The sequence below is a fragment of the Muscardinus avellanarius genome (assembly GCF_963383645.1).
Source record: "Muscardinus avellanarius genome assembly, chromosome: 4".
Lineage (NCBI taxonomy): Eukaryota > Metazoa > Chordata > Mammalia > Rodentia > Gliridae > Muscardinus > Muscardinus avellanarius.
The window spans coordinates 40068399-40088207 of NC_137789.1; the positions used below are offsets into that span (position 1 = coordinate 40068399).

Below are 19809 nucleotides of genomic sequence, written 5' to 3' on the forward strand. Positions count from 1 at the left end.
GTGGTATGAATATAAAATATATAGGTTTCTATTAATCATCTCCAAATAGGAAAGGAACCTTTTCTTAAAAAAAAATTCCATCTTAGTTTAAGAACAAAGTAGGAGTCAGAAGTAATTTTAGAATTACTAAATTACTATAACTATAGAAAAGTATTGGCCTTGTATCCATATTGAATGTTAGAGCTAACTTTAGGTTTCTAGTTTCAAAAATAAATTGCACAAGCAAGAAGTGACACTTTAGAGAGGAACTTAAGGGAACCCTTTCCTCAGGGCTCTGTTCTTTACCATGGTAAATTTACTAATGAAGACCTGACCAAAATGTGGGTCAGCCAAATAATGGTATGTTTTAACCGTGGAGGGGGGCGGGTCCACGGCCACCACGGGGCATGTTTGCATGGAAGAGGAGCTGGGGGCCAGGTGACAAGACGTCTTTGCAATGTAGTCCACAAGTCTGTTGTACTGTTGCTCTGACAGTCTCTCTCGCACTCCATCCACCTGAGTTCCAAAAACAGAGTCATTAGATGCCAAACCCTTATGATGAGACGTCCACAATGAATTATTCCTTTTTTCCCTTGATGCTTTTGTACGCTGTGCCATTTAGTTACATACTAGTCATTTCTTTCCAAATCTGAGCTTTGTGTTTCCTGTGATATGGCACTGATAACACTGATAGCAGCACTACAACAAAGGTCTAATTCCTGCATGAGGATGTTAAACCGCCTCCTTTGAATAAGCATCTGGTGTTGCATAAAACTCCCATGTTTGAATTTGACGATTTGATAACATTTTACTTGTTAAGTATTAAAACATCTGTCACTGCTCTCTACCAAGCAGCCAGGAACAAAGAGGAAAAACGTCTTTCCTGTGCTTAAGTCTAATCAACATTAAACTCGGCAACCTGAAGTAAAAGCTCTGTTGGTTTGGCTCTCTGAACCTCTTTAGATGCAACCTCTTAAGTTTGACAGAAAGTGGAGAAAAGCACCCAGTTCAAACCAGTGGCTCTGGGCAGAGCATTAAAAAATACCTTTTGAACTGTAACATTTTCTGTTTTTATAAATACTAGGACTTAAAGCCAGAGAAAACAGAAAAACCGGGCAGAGGAAGGGGAAATTTTTATGGAAAAAGGGAGGATGCAAAGTACATTTATGGTTCATAAAAGTCTGGCTCATCTTCAGTGGAACTGAATAAGAGAACTGAGATACACTACCTAAGTTCCTAAGTGAGATTTTCTGAAAAAGTGCCCATCAAAGGCAGAGCTGTAAATCCTCCCCCCCTGCAGTCCTGGAGCTGTCTAGTGTGCAGATCAAGCAGAGTGGAGGCTTGCGGTGCAAGCCACTATCTGAGCAGTAAGTTGTGACTGACCTTGTGGTTGTTGCCTACTGAGTGTTGGCAGGACCATGCTGGAAGAATTAGGAAACATTTGGTAATGGCTTTTTCATTCTCAAAGTAGTAATGCACAGCATTTTGTTTCTGTATAGGGCCCTGAAACAATGCAGCCAAAAGGATCTTAAAAGTCGCAGCAAACCAGTAAGATGGCAAAGAGATAGTAAAGGGCTGCCTGCCAGAGGATTAGGTAGGGCATCCATTAGTTTGTGTCTCATTTTCATGCTTGAGAGAAAATAAAGGCCCCCAAAGATTCCCTGACAGATGAAAGCTGTGCAGCACCAGGCAAAAGCCAGAGCTCTGATGATATCATTTGATGGGGCCAGAATTCAGCTGGAAAGCTTTGAATACACAAAAAGTCTTAATTGCTCCTCCTGAACAGCAGCACAGGAAAACCCATGTTGTGAAAGGAACCTGGCCAAGGAATAAATTGACCTTCTGACTCATTTTGAGCCTCTCATAAGGGATTTCGATAATGTGCCAGGCATATTAAGCAATTATAACTCCTAAAAATGGCTGCATTTAACCAAGAAAAGCAAGCGCTGGTTTTTAAAATATCAGAATCCTGCCATATTTGAATATACCAAATGATGTCAGCTACAAATTAATTCCTTCCAAAATTCAAAGAAGCTATGTTTCCTAGGCTCTAAGGCAAAAGCAATAAACCAGAAAAGCCGTTTTGTATAAAGTACTTAAAATACTGGTCTTGATTTTCAGCGAAGACAACAAGTGGGCTTCCTCACCCAACTCTGTGTCTGCATTCTGTTGGGAGCACTGGCATGAGTGTGACAGCTGAGGAAAGCGCAGAGCTGCCCTGAGACCCTCTCCTGGGCGCTGACAGCACAGCATCTTCAGGAAGGCGCTTAGTGCTCTGCAGCGTGGGTTCTGGGGCCAGTGAGTGGTTAGACTGTGGCCACAGACTAGAGGGACCGAGGAGAGCTGGGGTGGAGCGGGCCCCTCACGGTGCTGCTGTGTGAGCCCACTGCTGGTCTGACAGCTGTCGTGCACTGCTGTCAGGTCCTCTTTTCCTGCCCTTTTCCAGCCTCCTTAATCCTAACCCTCTTGTATCCCTGGAAACCAGTAGAAAATCAGTATTATAACCCAGTGGCTCCAGTGGCCTCAGCCTTGGCAAGTTCAGAGGGTGCTGTCACCGGCTATCATCTCAGCCCCTGGAGAACACTTCTCTTCCCCTTCAGTTATGACAATTCCTCCCTGAAAATACCTCAGAAATGTAAAAGAGAAGGATCAATTTACACAGTTTAATAGAAAAGAATCTCCAGTCTCAATAGTTTAAGATGGGAAGCTAAGGAAAAATGGTGGTCACAGATATTCTTAGGGTCTTAAGAGACTAGACACTTGAAGATAATGATACTATCCCCTGGCAAGTCCTGTAGCCAGGTCACCACTTCTTCACTGTCAACTGGATCAGAAGATTTTTGGCAGATCTAATAGAGTCAGCCTGGACATCTGACCTCTGTTTATTCCCAGAAAGTCATCAACTCAAAGCAGCAGTATAGTCTCAGTGCCAAGCCCTAGCTTAAAGCCTGACTGATTCTGATCCAAGAAACTAGAGAAATCTTAGAATTGTTGTGGTTGGCTGCTTTCCACCTCAGATAATTTTACCCAAACAGTGGTGTGAGGGAGACAGCCTCCCATATCAGGAAGAAAATAAAGCAAGAAAGAAGGATCCAGGCAAGGTTTGCTGTCCTTTGCTATAGCCATCTAGTCCCTGGCTAGGAGCAGTAGACTCTGGCTTACTGGTGATCACCCCCATCTTGCCATAAGGAAAAAGATGTCTATTTCTCAAGTCAACAACTAGGGCCCCATGGATCAGGCCATCACCTGGGGGGGCCAGGGGTGGAGAGCACTTTTACGGTGGGCTCATCTATCTACCTCAGCCCTGATGCTCAGGATGCCCCTCCTGAGCATCCATTTCACATCCGTGATGTTTGCCAAGAGCCAGTAGCCAGCACATCAGGAGCTGTGAGCCAAGAGGCTGCCCCAAGAGCCTGAGCAACTGTCCCTAGGAGCTGCCTGTGTTACTGCGGGACAGGAAATTATCCTACAGGAAAGGGAACAGCTGTAGGGTACAAAGCGGTGTGTAGAAAAAAGATCTTTTAAAAACGACCCTGAAGTCTGTTGGGGTTGAACAGAGGGAGAAAGCTAAAGTGGGTTGTCATCTTGCAAAGGTCCAGCCTTCTACACTTGTCTTGGTTCTCTCGCAGTCCCCTCATTCTTTGAAGTCCTCCAGTGTACCCACAGACCTAGGCTTCTTCTGGATGGCTGCCAGGAATGGCTACGGCTTCTGCACCCTACCTGTACCAACCCACTGGTTTGGCACTCCACTTTACTGTTCTGTCTTGGGGGACTTTGGAGCCAGAGCAGCCTTGTGGTGTAGCCTCAGGCCAGGAGTCCCTCTGGCCACTTGCTGGGCTCTTCTGAGAGAGCTCATTAGCACCCCTGGGTGGGGTCTCCCCATACCGCCACCTCATCCACAGTCCTTCCTGTATAGCAACACTCCAGCAGCCACCCGGATGCTCACAGATGCCTGGGCAACCCTGAGCAGCCTGTCTTCAACTTGCCTGGCAGCTAGCCCCAGTCACCTGTTTTCTGAAATGTACCTCCACATCACAGGCCACTCTTGGCTGCTTGAGCTGCACAGTGAGCAGGTTGCTTTGCTTGCTGTCCTGTGTGCAGTCGATCTCCGTGACGGGGAAGGCCTGCTGCTGTGTGTCCTCGCTCACGCTCACCACGAAGAGCACTTCTGAGGTCAGCAGCAAGCACCCTTCATGTTCCTGGCCTGAGCCCCTCACCAGCACCACGTCTAGCGCCATGTGCACCTCTGGTCTGCCGAGAGACTGGAGCATTTTCCTGTTTAAAGTTTAAAAGGATGAAAGTAAGAACCAGGGACAGCTTGGGAAGTCCAGGACAGCTTGGACAGTTACTTATTAGAGCTTACTGTTTACTAAGGACTGAGACAATGCTACACAAAGCTCGCCAAGGGCAAAGGGCCCTCACCAATCTGATTAACAACATTAGCCTGAGAGGTTAATTGTCTAATTATCAAATTGATTCTGGTCAACACACTATGGCTCCTCCTGGGGACAAAGATTTCCTTTGGCTCTGATGAGCTTCTTTCCATTAGAGGTGATGCTCCCTAATTGGGAGGCCAGTTCCACCAGGACTCTCAGGCCCACCCAGGGCTCTTTGCCCTCTCTGAGTAGTTGGTGTGGAACAGAGTTCTGCAACCAGCCCCAAACCTGGGAGCCTTTCCCTGGGCCTCTAGGATGCCCCAGATGCCAGTGCCAGGAACGGCTGCTCCTCCTGGGCTCCCCTGGAAGCTCAGCCCACCAGCTTGAGAGCAAGCCAGGTGCTATTAACACACAATGGATGTAAAATTGAGCGAGTGTCTCGATAACTTTACCAGACATATTTGACATGGCTGTTTGGAGCCCGGTCAGTGTGTAGATCACTTGGCTGATAGCGCTGTTTGGGAAGCTGAGAAAGTCCAGCTCCATGTAAAATACCTGTGGTGGGAGAAGTAAGAGAGTTTTACTGGTTGTTTTCTGGAAAATACTTCCATGCTACAGTGATGTCATCTGCTTAGGACCCTCCATAAAACATTACAGATCCAAAATGATGTTATATCTTTGGAAGCAAGTGTACAGATAATCATTAAATATTACAATGCTTTTAACCTTGGTAATCTTACATTAGCTACAAATTAAGTGTGAATGTGTTATATCCAAGTGCAGACTAGCATTTTGAGAAAGAAAAATGCTCCCTGCTCCTGAGAACAACTGGTCATGAACAATAGCTTATACATCAATTGCACTTAAAAAGTCAAGATTAAGTGGAACATGGTGGCACATGCCTATAATTCCAGTATTTGGGAAGTAGAGACAGGATGATCTCAAGTTTGAAGCCAGCTTAACAATTTAGGCTGTCAGCTAACTTAGAGCCTGTTTCCAAATAAAAATAGATAAATACATAAAAATGGGGGTAGAGGTTAGCTTAGAGGTAGAATGGCCCTGAGTTCTATCCCCAGCACCACAAACAAAAAGTCAAGATTACTAGTTGACTTCCTTACTTAATATTATCATGCTTCTGTATCTGTGTTATGGCTGGTCAAGTAAAAACACAACGCACATACAGATACATACAAAGGCACATGGTTTGCCTAGATACAGTATTTAAATGTTAAGTGACTTAATCCGGCTGTTAAACACGATTCCACATACATTTATGAGCGCTCTTAGGGCCTCTGGTTTATTACATGCGTTCCCTGGTGCCAGCACTGAATGAGGGCACCCAGCAGCAGCCACACAGGCCTCCAGAGAGGCGCTCCAGACCAAAGATGGTACAGCATGTGTGCTTTCTGGGGGCTTGTAAATGTTTATAAACGAGGCAGAGTCATTAGACTAAGAGTTAGTGGTTTGTAAAACCTTCAGTGTGGTAATAAAAGTTTTATAAGAGTGATGGAAACCAAAAAGGCCATGTGAAGCTCTGCTCTGAGATGCTCTTACAGAGGGCAGAGAGTCCTGAGCCCTGGGAAACGCACCGTGAGAGACAAGAGAATTTATGAAGCATCAGTTGACTTTACCTTGCTAGACTTTGTATCAAGAGGATTCTATAGGTAACACACACACACACACACACACACACACACACACACACACACACAGTGTAAGCCCTCTGCATTAGATGAGGGACAGTTTGACTTTTTCCACTTTGAGTTGCAGCAATTCTCACTGTCAGTTTTGCTGTGAGTGAAGAAGCCCTTCACAGCAGAGAAAAGTAAAGGGGTGGGGAGCACAGAGGCCACTGCTCCAGTCTGTGTGCTGGCCTGGTGGCTGGTGGGTGTGGGTGCTGCCCTCCCACCCCCAACCCTTTGGACCCTGGTCTTATGCTCTGACCTGTGTACCTCCAGGTGTGGGTGCCTGCAGTAAGACACGCCCTCGGGGCAGCCAGAGCGCTGGGGGCCTGACGAATGGGCAGCCTAGCTGAGGGGCCTGCTTCATCTCCAAAATGATATCGCTTTCAGGCTTTTTAAAAAGGTAACAATTCAGCTGGGCATGGTGACACACGCTTGTAATCCCAGTATTTGGGAGGCTGAGACAGGAGGATTGCGGTTTGCGGACAGCCTCAGCTACTTAGGCCCTCTGCAACTCAGTGAGACCCTGTTTCAAAATAAAGAATAAAAAAAAGCAGGGCAGGAGGTGTAGCTTGGAGGTTGAATGCGCCTGGGTTCCATCCCCAGACCCGCCAAAAAAAAAAAAAAAAAAGATAACAATTCTAGTTACATGAAAGTTACTTTAATGTGCTCTACCAAGAGTGTGGAAAATAAGCATGGGGAGAAGTGCTTTCTCTCACTCCACAGGAGAGGCCCTGGTGCACCACAAGCAGCACAAGTCCTGCCACAAGCCCGCCCCACGGCTGTCTGCTTGGGGAAGGGGCTTTCAGTGGCAGACCATGTTCTTCCAGCCAGGACACTCGCTGGCCACCAGCAGGAGGAGGCCTGCAGGTGAGAAAGCACCACAAACCCAAAGAGCTCCACACACAGACACACACACAGACACACACACACACACACACACACTCTCTCTCACACGACACTGCCACAGAAAGACCTTATAGCCCATCTTTCCAAGTTTTTCACAGGAAAAAAATTATCATTATTTCCTCTACTACAATATACTCTCTATACTGCTCTCAACCTCTGGTTACTTTTCAATAAGATCTATTTATTAAGTGTAATATAAAGATTCTGTGACACAGAATTTACTGTGAAATAACTTATGAAAATTATTCACTGATTTCCTGGTTCTACAGTTTTATTACTTCTTACTACTAATACAATTCTACTTTGTGTAATTTTACTTTGCATAGTATGGCAAGAATGAAAGCTTTTATTTATTTTACTTTTTACCCTTTACCCAGCCTGCCCTGGGGAACCCTGGGTATTAAAATGATTGGCTGGCCACTCCTTACCGTAGCCGGTCTGTGACACGAGCTCAGCGGCTCCTCCGATGGGCTTGGTGAACACCCCCATGATTCCTTTCCCCACTCCCGAGATAACACCCTTGGCCTTGTGTCCTGCTGAAGCCTGAGCATCGGAGGTTTTCTGGAAGTTCTGCATTGGTTGATCAACTATACCAGCAATTGCACCTGAAACAACAAAAGCCCTCGGTAAGAACAGAGGCTTAAAATCCTTAGAAAATGAAAACCTCTGTCTGGCACAAAGTTTTATTTGGATTGGAAAAGAATCCTCACCCTCATTATAAAGGTTTTTACATTTATTTACCAATTATCTAAGCACTCTGTAGGCTGCTTACATTAGACATTTATTATCTTCATCAAACACAGTGTTCAGAATGGGTTTGGTCCACATAGGATCTGTGAAGTTTAGTCCAGAATTTAACAAACACACAAGCTATTCCAAAGTGCCACCCATGTGCCTTCCCCAGGTAGAAGAAAGAGCCAACACTCCCTCTGAAGGAGAGAGTGCCTAATAGACTTTCACTCCATTATCAGGAGCAAAAATAAAAACAAAAACTGGAAGGGGCCAGCTCTTTTCTAAGTCCACCCTTTTAATAATAATTAATGAATAATTCAATGACAATACATGATTTAGCAATATTTAATAAAAGTGATCATGGCAGTTACTTCTGCAGCTCGTCTTGAGCGCTCGCTAGGTGCTGGGTGATCTGAAGAGCTTCACTTACTTGACATCATTTATTCTTTTTTTTTTTGTTTTTGGTACTGGGATGGAACCCAGGCGCATTCTACCTCGAAGCGACACCACTAGCCCTATGTTTTTTACTCTGTTTTGAAATGGGTCTCGCTGAGTTGCAGAGGGCATCCCTAAGTGGCCGAGGCTGTCTGTGAACCACGACCCCGTCTCAGCCTCCCGGATGCTGGCCATTCATTCTGTAACCCGAGGAGCGAGGCAGTGCTTGTCTCATTTTCCAGAAATGGACACTGTGGCACAGAGAAGTGAAGTTTTCCCAGTGTCACACGGCTGGTAAGTGGATGGGCCTGAACTTGAATCCAGGGAGTCTGAGTCACAGCCCAACTCATACCCACCAAGCTCTTTACTTGTCCCGTTAATAACATAGGCTCTTCCCTTTGCCAACCTAGGAAAAGCTTATCTATTTCAACTGAGGTTTGGCCACTGACTTTATTTGAGAATATCTGTAAAGACCCTGCTTCACTCGTTTGCTCTAACAGCTGTACCATCATTTCCTACACTGCGCCTGAGGGTGTTTTCCATGGAAGGCATCCCTGGGCCACTCCAAGGGGCCAGAGATTAGATTTAGGAAAGGCCTTGATAGTCAGTTTTCTTCATGATGGAGAGAGGAGAATTCCCTAACTTTTAAAAAAATTACAAATCTTAAATAGAATTCCCTGTTTTCATCTCAAACTTGGTAGGATTAATAAAAACACACAGTCCCCTAGTAGAAATAGTACACGTCAAATTCTATTACTTCAAATTTCACTAACTCAAAATCTCTAGGTATCACTTAATGATCTGCTAATTTCCAGCAATATCTCAATGAACAAAACCTGGGGGGGGGATAGGCCAGTTCCTCCAGTTCAGATGAAGGGACTTGTGTGTTCACGGGTTCTTGTTCTCTAGATTTTCATGGAGCCGTTTAAATTTATGATTCCCTGTGGCGACAGGTCTCTCCCTGCTCAGAATAATGCTACTCGAACCTCCTCAGGAAATGACAGGTGAGGGGAGATAGCGGCCCCTGCTTGTCCCTCGCCACCCAGCTTCTAAGGACTGACGGTCACTTCTTCAGGTCCCAGACAGCCAGTGCTGGCAATGGAGCTGGGGAGGACCCTCACTGTGGCAGAGGCTGAGGAATCATGCTCTGCTCTCTACCTGTAAGACCAGAGGTCAGAGAGGCCACAGGGCGGGGTATGCTTGCTGGCAGTCACCAGCAATGTAATGGAGGGGCAGAGACTCTGGGTCTTCACTCCAAATCACTTCATAGTAGTAGTTCAAAATGAAAACAGCATCTGCCAGGAGTGGTGGTGCACACTTGCAATCCCAGCATTCAGGAGGCTGAGACCAGAGGATCGTGGTTCGCAGACAGCCTCAGCTATCTAGTGAGGCCCTCCACAATTCATTGAGACCTTGTTTCAAAATAAGGACTAGCTGGGCATGGTGGCGCATGCTTGTAATCCCCGCACTTGGGAGGCAGAGACAGGAGGATCGCACAGGTTTGAAGCCAGCCGCGTGCGCTGGCTTAGGAGACCCTGTTTCCAAATAAAAATGTAAAAATAGGTCTGGGAGTGTAGCTCGGAGGTAGAAGGGCTTCCAGGAACCCCAGTACCACCAATAAATAAATAAATAAATAAATAAGGACTAAAATATCCAAATAGGGCAGGGGGTGTGGCCTGGAGGTTGAATTCCCCTGGGTTCCATCCCCAGACCTGCAAAAAAAAAAAAAAAAAAAAAAAACCCCAAAAACAGCATCAAACCAAAGAATGCACCTTTGATCAAATCATTATCTGATTTCTCTAAAAGGATTCCATTTTTCTGAGTACAAAAATGGGTTTAAAAAAAGCCAGGTATGGAGCCGGGTGTGGTGGTGCATGCTTGTAGTCCCAGCATTTGGGAGGCTGAGACAGGAGGATCTCAGTTTGCAGACAGCCTCAGCTACTTAGTGAGGCCCTCCACAACTTAGTGAGACCCTGTTTCAAATAAATAATTTAAAAAAAAATAGGGCAGGGGGTGTAGCTCGGAGGTAAAATGCCTCTGGGTTCCATCCTCACCAAAAAAAAAAAAAAAAAAAAAAAAAAAAAAAAAAATGCCAGGTATGGCGGCACATACTTGTAATCCCAGTACTTGGGAGGCTGAGACAGGAGGATCATCGCTAGTTCAAGGTCAGCCCCAGCAACTTACCAAAGCCCTTAGCAACTCAGTAAGACCCTTTTTCAAAATAAGAAATAAAGGGTCGGGAGTATAGCTTGGAGGTAGGATGCCTCTGGGTTTAATTCCTAGTATCAAACAAAGGTAAATAATTATAGAAACATCAATAGATTAAATTATTGCCAGTGTTTTTTTTGGCAGACATGTCTTTTTCTCAAGTAAGCCTTTCACTCCAACTATTAGAATTGAGTTTGGGGCAATGGTTACCTCGCTTAGAATGTCCCATTTCCCTTTTTTGTGCTGCCTTCACCGGTACAGGAACATGGACCTGGCCAGCTGTGGCCATCCACGCAGGCGCTACCTTCTATCTTCAAGCAGGCATTGCCGTGAACCTCCCCTTTGATCTTCTGCGTTCCCGGTCCCTGTCACAGTGTGGGCTCTGGTTACCGAGGCTTTGATAGATGATCTATTGGGGAGCTGGGAGAGCCCAAAGCCTGAGCCCAGGACTAGGTGTTAGATTCCCCACATTAGAGAAGCTGTCAGATCACAAGTCCCAGCTCAGCACCAAGCCCTTGGAGTGAAAGAGCCACCTGCCACGCATGTGGACAGCTTGCCCCTCACCAGGCGCTGCCTTTCCAGAGCTAAGGAGCTAGAGAACATCTGAGAGGTGAGCAGTCATCCCGTGGCCTCCGCCCACCTGCCCTGAGGGAGGCAGCTTCCGGCAGGGCTCTAGAGTAATCTAGCTAAGTCCTAAAGTGGTAAATTATTTACTGTCACAATTTGACTCTAAGGCTTAAGTAGTGGAAACTGATCTCAAGGCTTGTCTGTTGGCATCGGGCCATGGACGGCGGCCACATGGACAGGGCTGTGATGTGATGGAGGCCAGGAGGGCAGGCCTCCTGCGGGGTGCAGGAGGAGGCAGCCTGTGAGCGGTGAGGAGCCTGCGGCCCCTTCCCTCTGCTGACGGCCCCCTCACCACGCACTTGCTTGGTCACTGATCTGTGCCAGTGCCGGCCTCAGCACTTTGGGCACCTTTTATTATAATAGCAGAGCCCACTCTGCGTCGCACTGTTCCAGACTGGGACAGAGCACAGCCACGTCCAGCTGGAGGCCAGAGAGCACACTGCGAGGGCGGCACTTTGGTCTGTCTCCCTGAAATGCCTGTGACCCTGACTTCCAATGGCCACTATGGTCTTGGAGGGCTGTCCCTTGGCGCGTAGCTCCCCCCACTCACTTGGAGGGCACCTCCTTTGGTGGGGATTCTGAAGGGCACCCCAGAGTGCCTGAGAGGACAGAGGGAGCAGCTCCTCGGGTGCCTGAGGAGCAGTCAGCGCCAGGCAGGACCGTGAGCAGAGCCAGGCCGTGGAGCTACCCACTCTTCACAGGGCAGAGAAGCCAGGGTGGGCATTCGGGGAAACAAATTTAGTAGATGTGGGAAAGGCAGATGCCAATCCTACAGCTAAACGGTTTTTCCAGAAGCTGCTGCTTTTGGCAAACTGTTGTGGTGCTTGCCCCAAAGCCCTGGAGGTGGGCTGACCTGGGGCCACGCGCCTGGTGTGGCAACTAAAGACTTCTGTTGATTTCAAGCAGCTCACAGCACCCCACGGGGCCTCCAGGAGGGCGAGGCAGGGTTGAGAAGCCCCGAACCCAGACACATACGAGGAAGTGTGTTTTTCTTATCCTGGAACGTTTGTTGTTACGTCACGTATTTTCAGACCCGCGCCCTCTGGAGGAGGTGACCCGACAGAAGTGCCTTGCTGGAGGGGCCCTGGGCCAGTCACTTAACGCCTTGGGTTGTGAAGACCAATGAGATGACATGCGTGGCAGTACTTCGCCAACCCTAAGCTGTCCTTTACCTACACATTTACTAACAGGGTCTTTATAAAGGAGGAAAGTAGGAAACTAGAATTTCAGTTTCCCTACCATGGATTTCAGCCCATGATATGACAAGTGTTTTAACTTCAGTTAGGCATTTAATTGTATCTAGCATATTTTGGGGGAGGGGATATTGAGAATTGACCCCAGAGGTGTTCTACCTCTGCACTACAACCCCAGCCCTTTTTTAATTTTGAAGCAGGGATCTGCAACCCTCCTGTCTCCGCCTCCCAAGTCCTAGGATTCCAGGTGTGTGCCACGTGCCCGGCTGCATCTAGCAATTTCAAAACTTTCAGTTCTGGGGATGAGTGAAATGGTGACAAATTACATTTTTTCAAAGTGAGAACATCTGGTTGCTTTTCCTCCAAACCCTATCTCCTTCCTTTTGAGATAACCTGGAGATGCTGTAAGACGCAGACAAGCTCTTGAACTCTTGGAGGAAAGGAAGCTGCTTTGTCCACACTAGAGACACCCACTGTGAACCTCGACAAGTCCAGAAACAGCTGCACCGAGGGGAGATTTATATCACCCCCAGAAGCCACAGGCATCTGGAAATTACCAGAAATGCAGAAAAACTGCATGAGCGTGGATGACGGGTGAGACGCGAGGGCCACAGCAAGGCTCAGAGCTTTGTGACTTCCACTCCGTCGGTGGAAGTCCGGCCCCGAGTGGCTTCAGCAGGGCAGGCTTGTGGCTCCTCACTAGTTGACCGCCACCCCCGGGCACCTTCAGACAGTGGCTGGGGCATCACTGGGAAGGCAGAGAATAGGAGCCTTGGCCCAGAAGTGACTCAGGGTCAGGGTGGAGGTGGCCACACACAGCTGCCAGAGATCCAGGAAGAACGTGCATGGGGGAAGAAAGCTCTGATGCCTGAAGCAGAAGGCGCCTGTGATCCTCGGCTGATAAAGGTCCCCAAGTTCCCAAATGGTGACTATGAGGCCCCCAAGTAACCTCATCATCGCTTCCTCTGGTTATAGTCAGTTGCTCCCTTACACTAGAGCTACAGCAAGAACACTGGTACCACCGCACACCTGCCTCTCTGCTGGGACACTGGACCCAGGCAACTCTTACACCCTCTGCTACCATAATATAACATGGATAGATGCTGTTTGCCTGGCACGGACTCTGCGCCCCATCCCGGGCTGTCCATCACTGCTTCTAGCAACCCTATTATCAGCTCCAATTTCAGAAAACAGAAACAGGATCAGAGAAGTCAAGGGCTAGGCTTGGGTCACAAAGAAAGGACTTGGTCACTCTCGCCCTGGGTCTGGGGCTGTGGGACACGGCCCACCTGCTCAGCACTCCACCTCCCCCAGGCGCCCCTGGCCTTCAGTGGCTCAGTCAAGCAGAGACATGGCTCCTACACCCAGCGCCCCATCTCAGGTTGCTGGATTCCCGTTCCCACATGTTATCAAATGACAGCGCCCCACACCACCGACTGTTCTTACTTGAACATTTTCTGGTAACTTAACCTGAACTTGTAACATTTTACTGCTTCCTCCCACAGCCTACCAGGACTGAAGACCAGGGAGGAGGGGCCTCTGCAGCTCATCCTCCTCACCCTCCGCTCTGGTCGCTTTGATCTCCTCGAGGTACTCTCTCCCTCAGACCCGCAGAGGGCTGGCTGCCAAGCAGTACAGCTTTAAATTCCTCTGTGAGCAAATAAACAAAAATACCCTTGAAAATCCTGCACTGCAAACTTTCAGCTCTGAAGCTTCCTTTTTATAGATTTTTCCAAAGCAACTCACTTTCAAACATTTGTAATATTTTGAAATATCCCTAGCAATCTTCACCTCTAACTATACCATCTGGCTGCTTGACAAACAATAATTGCTCTGAGTCAAGCTGATCTCAAAACTCAGTAAGTAAATAAATAAAGGGCAAAGCAGGCTTCCCACCAAAGTTTACAGACATGTGCATGTTGCTCAAACAAAAGCCAGCCTCCCGGGGCTTGCAGCAGTGGTGCGGGAATGCGCAGAGCCTTGCCCGACGCTGACTTTCAGAGCTAACAGCTGAACGCTGCTGTCAGTGGACGCGCTCCACTCAGGGGCGTCCTGTGGAACTGATCTCCGCTTTGGAAAGCCGTGCTGAGGCCCAAGCTGTTTCTCACCAGAGGCAAAGGCCTGCAGAGCACCGACCTCCCTGCCTGGCAGGTCCTGGGACAGCCCAATCAAGCTGGAATGGCCCGGGGAGGTGAGGGCTGTCCTGGCGTTCCCAGAGCGTACCATGGCTGCAGGGCGAGTGCCTCATCCTTTCTCAGCCTCAGCTTTTTCTACAGGAAGGAGGCCGGGGGAAAGCAGAACCAACCGCCAAACCTGCCCAGTCCTCACCGAGCAGGCTGATGCCCAGCCGCGACAGGCCCTGGCGCAGCCCCTCGCCCAGGCTCTCAGGGAGCTGCCGCCGCCATTCCTCCTGCCGGTTGTAGTGCTCCTCGTCCAGCGACAGCCGGTCCATGTTCCGGGCCAGGCTGGTGGCCAAGTTGGTGATGGATGTGAGGGTACCTGAGGGTACAAGAGCACAGGATTGTTCTGTCAAAGCATGGCGGACCCCAGAGTGGAGGTCCCGTCAGGGGTGGAGGAGGGGACACTGGCGGCATCGGTGTCCCTCCTGGACATACCCAGAGGGAGTGACAACACCTCCCTTCTGGGTCATTTGAAGCAAGAGTTTTAAGGAAATTTGCACATGAGGGTGATGGCGCTTGGAGGCGCCACCTGAGTAGGACTCTCTGGGGCCAGACAGGCTTACAATTTTGCGAAGTACATCATGTGATGGTCAAGACCTGGTTAAACAGTTTGAAGTCTAAACTGCTGCCCAGTTTTGGAGGTTAACACTTGCCTGCTCTGATTTTAAATGAAACGGTTATGTTGTTGACTTTTCGGTAGATTGTGGAGAACTGCTTCCTCTTTGGGAATAAAACTTACCTCCTCCCTATCACCTCATTCTTAATAAAGGGAGACATTAAACTTTATCAAATGTTATCATCTGATGTTGTGAGGAAATACTTATTGTGCCACAGGGAATACGTGCAATTTTGATGTTCAGGATGTTAACTGAAAACAGTGAGAGCAGCTGAGGGAGTCAGGCCGCAATCCTCTCTGGTTTACCTAAGAGAGCTGCTTTCAGCCCTTCTTCAAGACAGTCCTGACGCTCCTAGCAGGCCCACATACACCTCCCTCAGGGAACGACACAGAGCTCAAGGCATCTTTTTTGAGGCCTTCTAGAGACTCTGCAACCTGCCCCTCAGGGAGGAGCTTCGGCAGTGCCTTTCATGGGGAAGAGGGCCTTTGCCCTGTGTTCCCGCCTCCCGCTGAGGAGAAAAGGGGACTTGGATGGCCCTTGTTAGTACCCAAGTCACTGCTGATCTGACCCAAATGTCATCAAGCAAACACAGGGATGAAAAGCTAGCAGGAAGCACACTGGTCGCACGGCCCGTGACGGGCGCGGCCACAAGATGGCACTGTTTATGTACCGTGCTCCAGGAACGCTGCCCACGCAGCCTCCACACCAGCTCCCTGTCAAAATGTATCCATAGTCTGAAGAAAGTTATGACAACTGTATCTACATTTAAAAAAAATCCGATGAGGCAACACAGTGTAGGATTCCTCATGTTTAGCAGAAATCCTGAACACCTTTAATATTTCTGAATTTATCACTTGGAATAACAGTTGAGCCAACCCTTGCTTCCCCAGTGGGAGGTTTCAGATTCTGAAGTTTCTGAAACATTTTCACACACTTCAGGCAAGTAGTGATCTGTTTAAAACATAGACGTTATATATGAGCTTTGTGACAAACCCAAGAGTTCACTGCCAGCTCACAAGCCAATCTAAGAGGCAGCAACGTGAGCGCATCTAAAGCTTTAATGTGTTCTTTACAAATAAAAAACAAGACGGGAGGAATGAGATCAAGGCATTATACCTTTGGAAATGTGCTTCACAAACGACGTGGTCCCCCTGGAGACTCCACTCACGAAGGCGCCGGGGCCTCGGGTCAGCCCCTCGTAAGGAAGCCTGAAGAAGTCGGCGACCCCGTTCCCGATGCTTCTCACCAAGCTGGCCGGGCTGCCGAGGATCTCCAGAGACCCCACCACCCAGCCTGCGAGAACCAAAGGGAAGGGGTGAGACCTTGAGCACCACACTTTCAACATTTGCAAAAAGGTGGCCCGTTTTCCCTGCAATCCATTTTTCACACTAGAATTGAGACTGTAATAAGCTTCTCTGGAGCAAAATATGGGAAATAACTCATTCACTGTGAATTTATAAATGGTGAACTTTCATACTTTATAAATCAAAGTGATCCTCTGGCAGCCTCACAAATGGCTTTAATGTGACTTCCTCGCCTCGGCCTGGCCTCGGTGCTCCTGAGCAGGGCCGCACAGGCGCACAGGTGCTGGGGCTGGGAGCCTCGGTGGCAGTGGGAGGAGCTGCCTGCCCCGCAGGGGACAGGCCAGAGGCTGGCTAGAGTGTGTGGAAGGGGATGCAAACTTCTGACAGCGATGGAGGAGTGATTTTTAATCTTTCCCAATCCTACTGAGTGCTTCCCTTTAGAGTGGGGCTAGAGCCAGACAAATGTCTACCCTTAACCCCAGCTCCGGTTGTGTAAACATCAGTGACAGGGACACACTGATTAGGCTAGCTAGCGGGAGGGAGGGTGTTCCCTGTGGCTGTCCCAGGAGGGTGGCTTGGAATCTGGTTTCCTATTTAAGCTCTGGCCTGCCAGGAGCCGGCCTGCTTGGTGGCCTGATGGCCGTTCACTGCCTCATGGGAATGAGGCTGCATGGGGTTCAGGAGGCTGCCCTTCTTCCCTCCCTGGAGGGGACGTGGGGCTGGAAGCCCAGGGGGCTGCAGGCGCAGGCACGGGCCAGGGGTCAAGGAGAGACAGAACCCCAAAAGGCAGCTTCCTCAGGGAACCCACATCTCCTCAGCTGGGTAGCAGGCCCTTCATTGGGGAGCTGTGGGGACAAGGCCTGGGGGCACCCTCCTTAAACAAGGCTTGGAGTACAGTCATGGGACAGATCGGAGAGTATCGGGAGGTGTGTGAGCCAGAGCCAGGCCAGGGTCTGGAGGGTCCCCAGCCAATCCGTGCAGGGAGGGACTTTTATAAATGTTGAGCCCCTCCCTGCTCTGGAACATTGGGATGACAACACTGGGGTTTAGGTCGGAGGGAGTAACTTCTAGAAGATGAAGAATGCGAGTGGGAGGGCCCATCGCTGGGCACTACTCAGTTAATTCCCATAGCAACTGTGCCAGAGTGTTGTGACCTCCTTTCACGTCACCCTGGCTATCCAGCAACTGGGCAGCTGCTTGGGGTCGGGGCTACATGAGGCACTAGGGGCATGCGGCACTCCTCTGTCTCCACACTTTCACCAGTAGGTAGGAAAAAGGGACACAGTGTTCAAAGAATATGACCAGTTGGTCACAGTCTCCCACTTATTAGACACAGGGGCCATGCTTCCAACCCAGGTGACCTGATTCCAAAGTCCACCTGGCCCTTGAACAAGCCCTGGCTGCAAAGGGCAGGTAGGTGCTGTGGGAGGTCTGAAATAGTCTTCCCTAGAGGCCCTTACTCTGGAGGTAAAGAAACAGCAGAGTCCTAATGTTTGTAAGGTCTAGTGATATTTTCACTCCTAATTGCTCCAAAGACTCCATATTTGAAGAAAGAAAAGCAGCTTTGGCCAAGCAAAGACCAATGATGGGCCATGCCATGCCCAGCCTGGCCTCGGAGCTCCCGCCCCACCAATGCAGCCCTGGCCTGCTCTTTTAGACATACGGAGAGGGCAGATGTGATCTCTTGGGCTAGAATCATGGAAGCCTGAAGCCACTGGGTAGAGGGCCTTCATGGGCCAGAACTACATCTTGCTGGCATCTGAGCTGGCCAGAAAAGGGCAGAGTACCCAAGGATACACCTCTATAGTTACTCCCCTTCCAAAGCAAATACAGGCACCCCTTGGGGGATGGCTTCCAGAACCTCTGCAGATGCCAAAGTCCAGGATTCTTAAGTCTCTTCTACAAAATGGTGTGTTCTCTGTATGTAATCTGTGTACCTCCTGGAAGCCACCTCTAGGTTACTTATAATACCTAATAAATGAATACCGACAAGAGAAAGTCTATGTGTTCAGTACAAGTGCAGTTCTTTTTTTTTTTTTGTTTTTTTGAATGCTTTTGATTTGCAGTTGGCTGACCTGCAGACAGGGATCCTGTGGGTACAAGGGCGGACTGCATAGGTCTTGCTTACTTGTTTGTCAATTTTATTGACAAATGGAGTCTGTCTGGCTTCCCATCTAATTGAGACTTGGAGGTAGACAGAGACCTTAGGAAATTCTCAAGCCCATAGCCTTTCCTTCCACTAGGGTAACTCATTTCTAATTACCATTTATTTATTTTGAAAGCCTCTTCAAATGACTCCATAAACTTCCCTAGAAATGAGGTCAGGGTGTTTTTGACCACTGCAGCCAAGAACCTTCTGAGTGCAGCCCTGCATGCTGACCACGGAAGTCCGGGGCACCTCACCTGCCTTCTTCCTTCCCTGGGGAATGCTAGTCCACTGCTCTACGCCCTCCCTCCCTGGGGCCTGGCAACTCCTTCAATCACTGCTTTCCTTCTGATAATCCTGACTGACCAAAGATGTCTACTGACAGTTTCCAATAAGCTCTAAAAACTTGGCCCTCAGCCAGGCATGGTGGCAAACGCTTGTCATCCCAGCATTTGGGAGGCTGAGACAGGAGGATCACAGTTCGAGGACAGCCTTAGCTACTTAATGAGGCCCTTTGCAAGTGAGTGAGACCCTGTTTCAAAATAGGGCTGGTGGTGTAGCTCGGAGGTAGAATGTCCCTAGGTCCCATTCCTAGTACCACAAAAAACAAAAAAACAAAAACAACAAAACAAAAAACCAAAACAAAAAAACAAAAACTTGGCTCTCTGTACTAGAATTTCTTCTCAGTGAGACACCAAGATGATTTTTAGATGAATTACAAAAAATACAAACAGAATGTTCTTGTGAAAGCTCATTAAACACATAAAACAAATAGGTTCCTTCAGCACCCAGGCCACGGGGCCGCAGGGGCGCTTCCCGGCTCGCTGCTCACTGGGCGCTTCGCACCTTGGGTGGCTACAGAACCACACAGAGCCTTGTTCCTGCCTGGCCTCAGCTCAGGGCTCAGAAACCCACATGTCTGCTTTTCATGTTAAAAGCAAAACTGCCTCAGAGGGTACGTTTCTGGAATGATTTATAAATATATCCATCTATTAAGTTTGAAACATTAACTGCTTATTTTTAAGTGATTTCTTAGTGAGAGGAAAGCATTTTCTTTACTATTGTGCAAGCTATCAAAACAACAGGTCTGAGCTGGGTGTGGTAGCACAGGCTCATAATCCCAGCATTCAGGAGGCAGAATCCGGAGGATCACTGCTGGTTTGCGGCCAGCCTCAGCTGCTTAGGGAGGCCCTTTGCAACTCAGTGAGACTCTGTTTCAAAAAAAAAAATAAAACAGACTAAAAATAGGACTGGGGGTGTAGCTTGGTGGTATAATGCCCCTGGGTTCCATCCCCAGTACTGCAAAAGAAAACAAAACAAAACAAAAAAAAAAAAAAAAAACAAACAGGTCTGACCTGGAGCCCTCCATGCCTGCGCCATCATCACTGTGAGCCCTGCTAAGTCTATGCCTTTCATTCACC

The 19809-nt window shown here is 48.5% G+C and overlaps 1 protein-coding gene across 3 annotated transcripts in view; it reads right to left on the reverse strand.

Moving 5' to 3' along the window:
* Positions 1-249: 249 nt before the first annotated feature.
* Positions 250-19809, reverse strand: part of VPS13B (vacuolar protein sorting 13 homolog B) — a gene marked incomplete at both ends in the record, with an annotated part of 689491 nt that continues 669931 nt past the window's right edge. For all 3 annotated transcript variants that reach the window (XM_080693506.1, XM_080693505.1, XM_080693507.1), the window contains 6 exons: positions 250-495; positions 4005-4254; positions 4808-4910; positions 7375-7551; positions 14470-14640; positions 16055-16231. In XM_080693506.1, coding sequence (XP_080549632.1) covers positions 250-495; positions 4005-4254; positions 4808-4910; positions 7375-7551; positions 14470-14640; positions 16055-16231 — 1124 coding nt within the window. The remainder of the gene's footprint in view (positions 496-4004; positions 4255-4807; positions 4911-7374; positions 7552-14469; positions 14641-16054; positions 16232-19809) is intronic.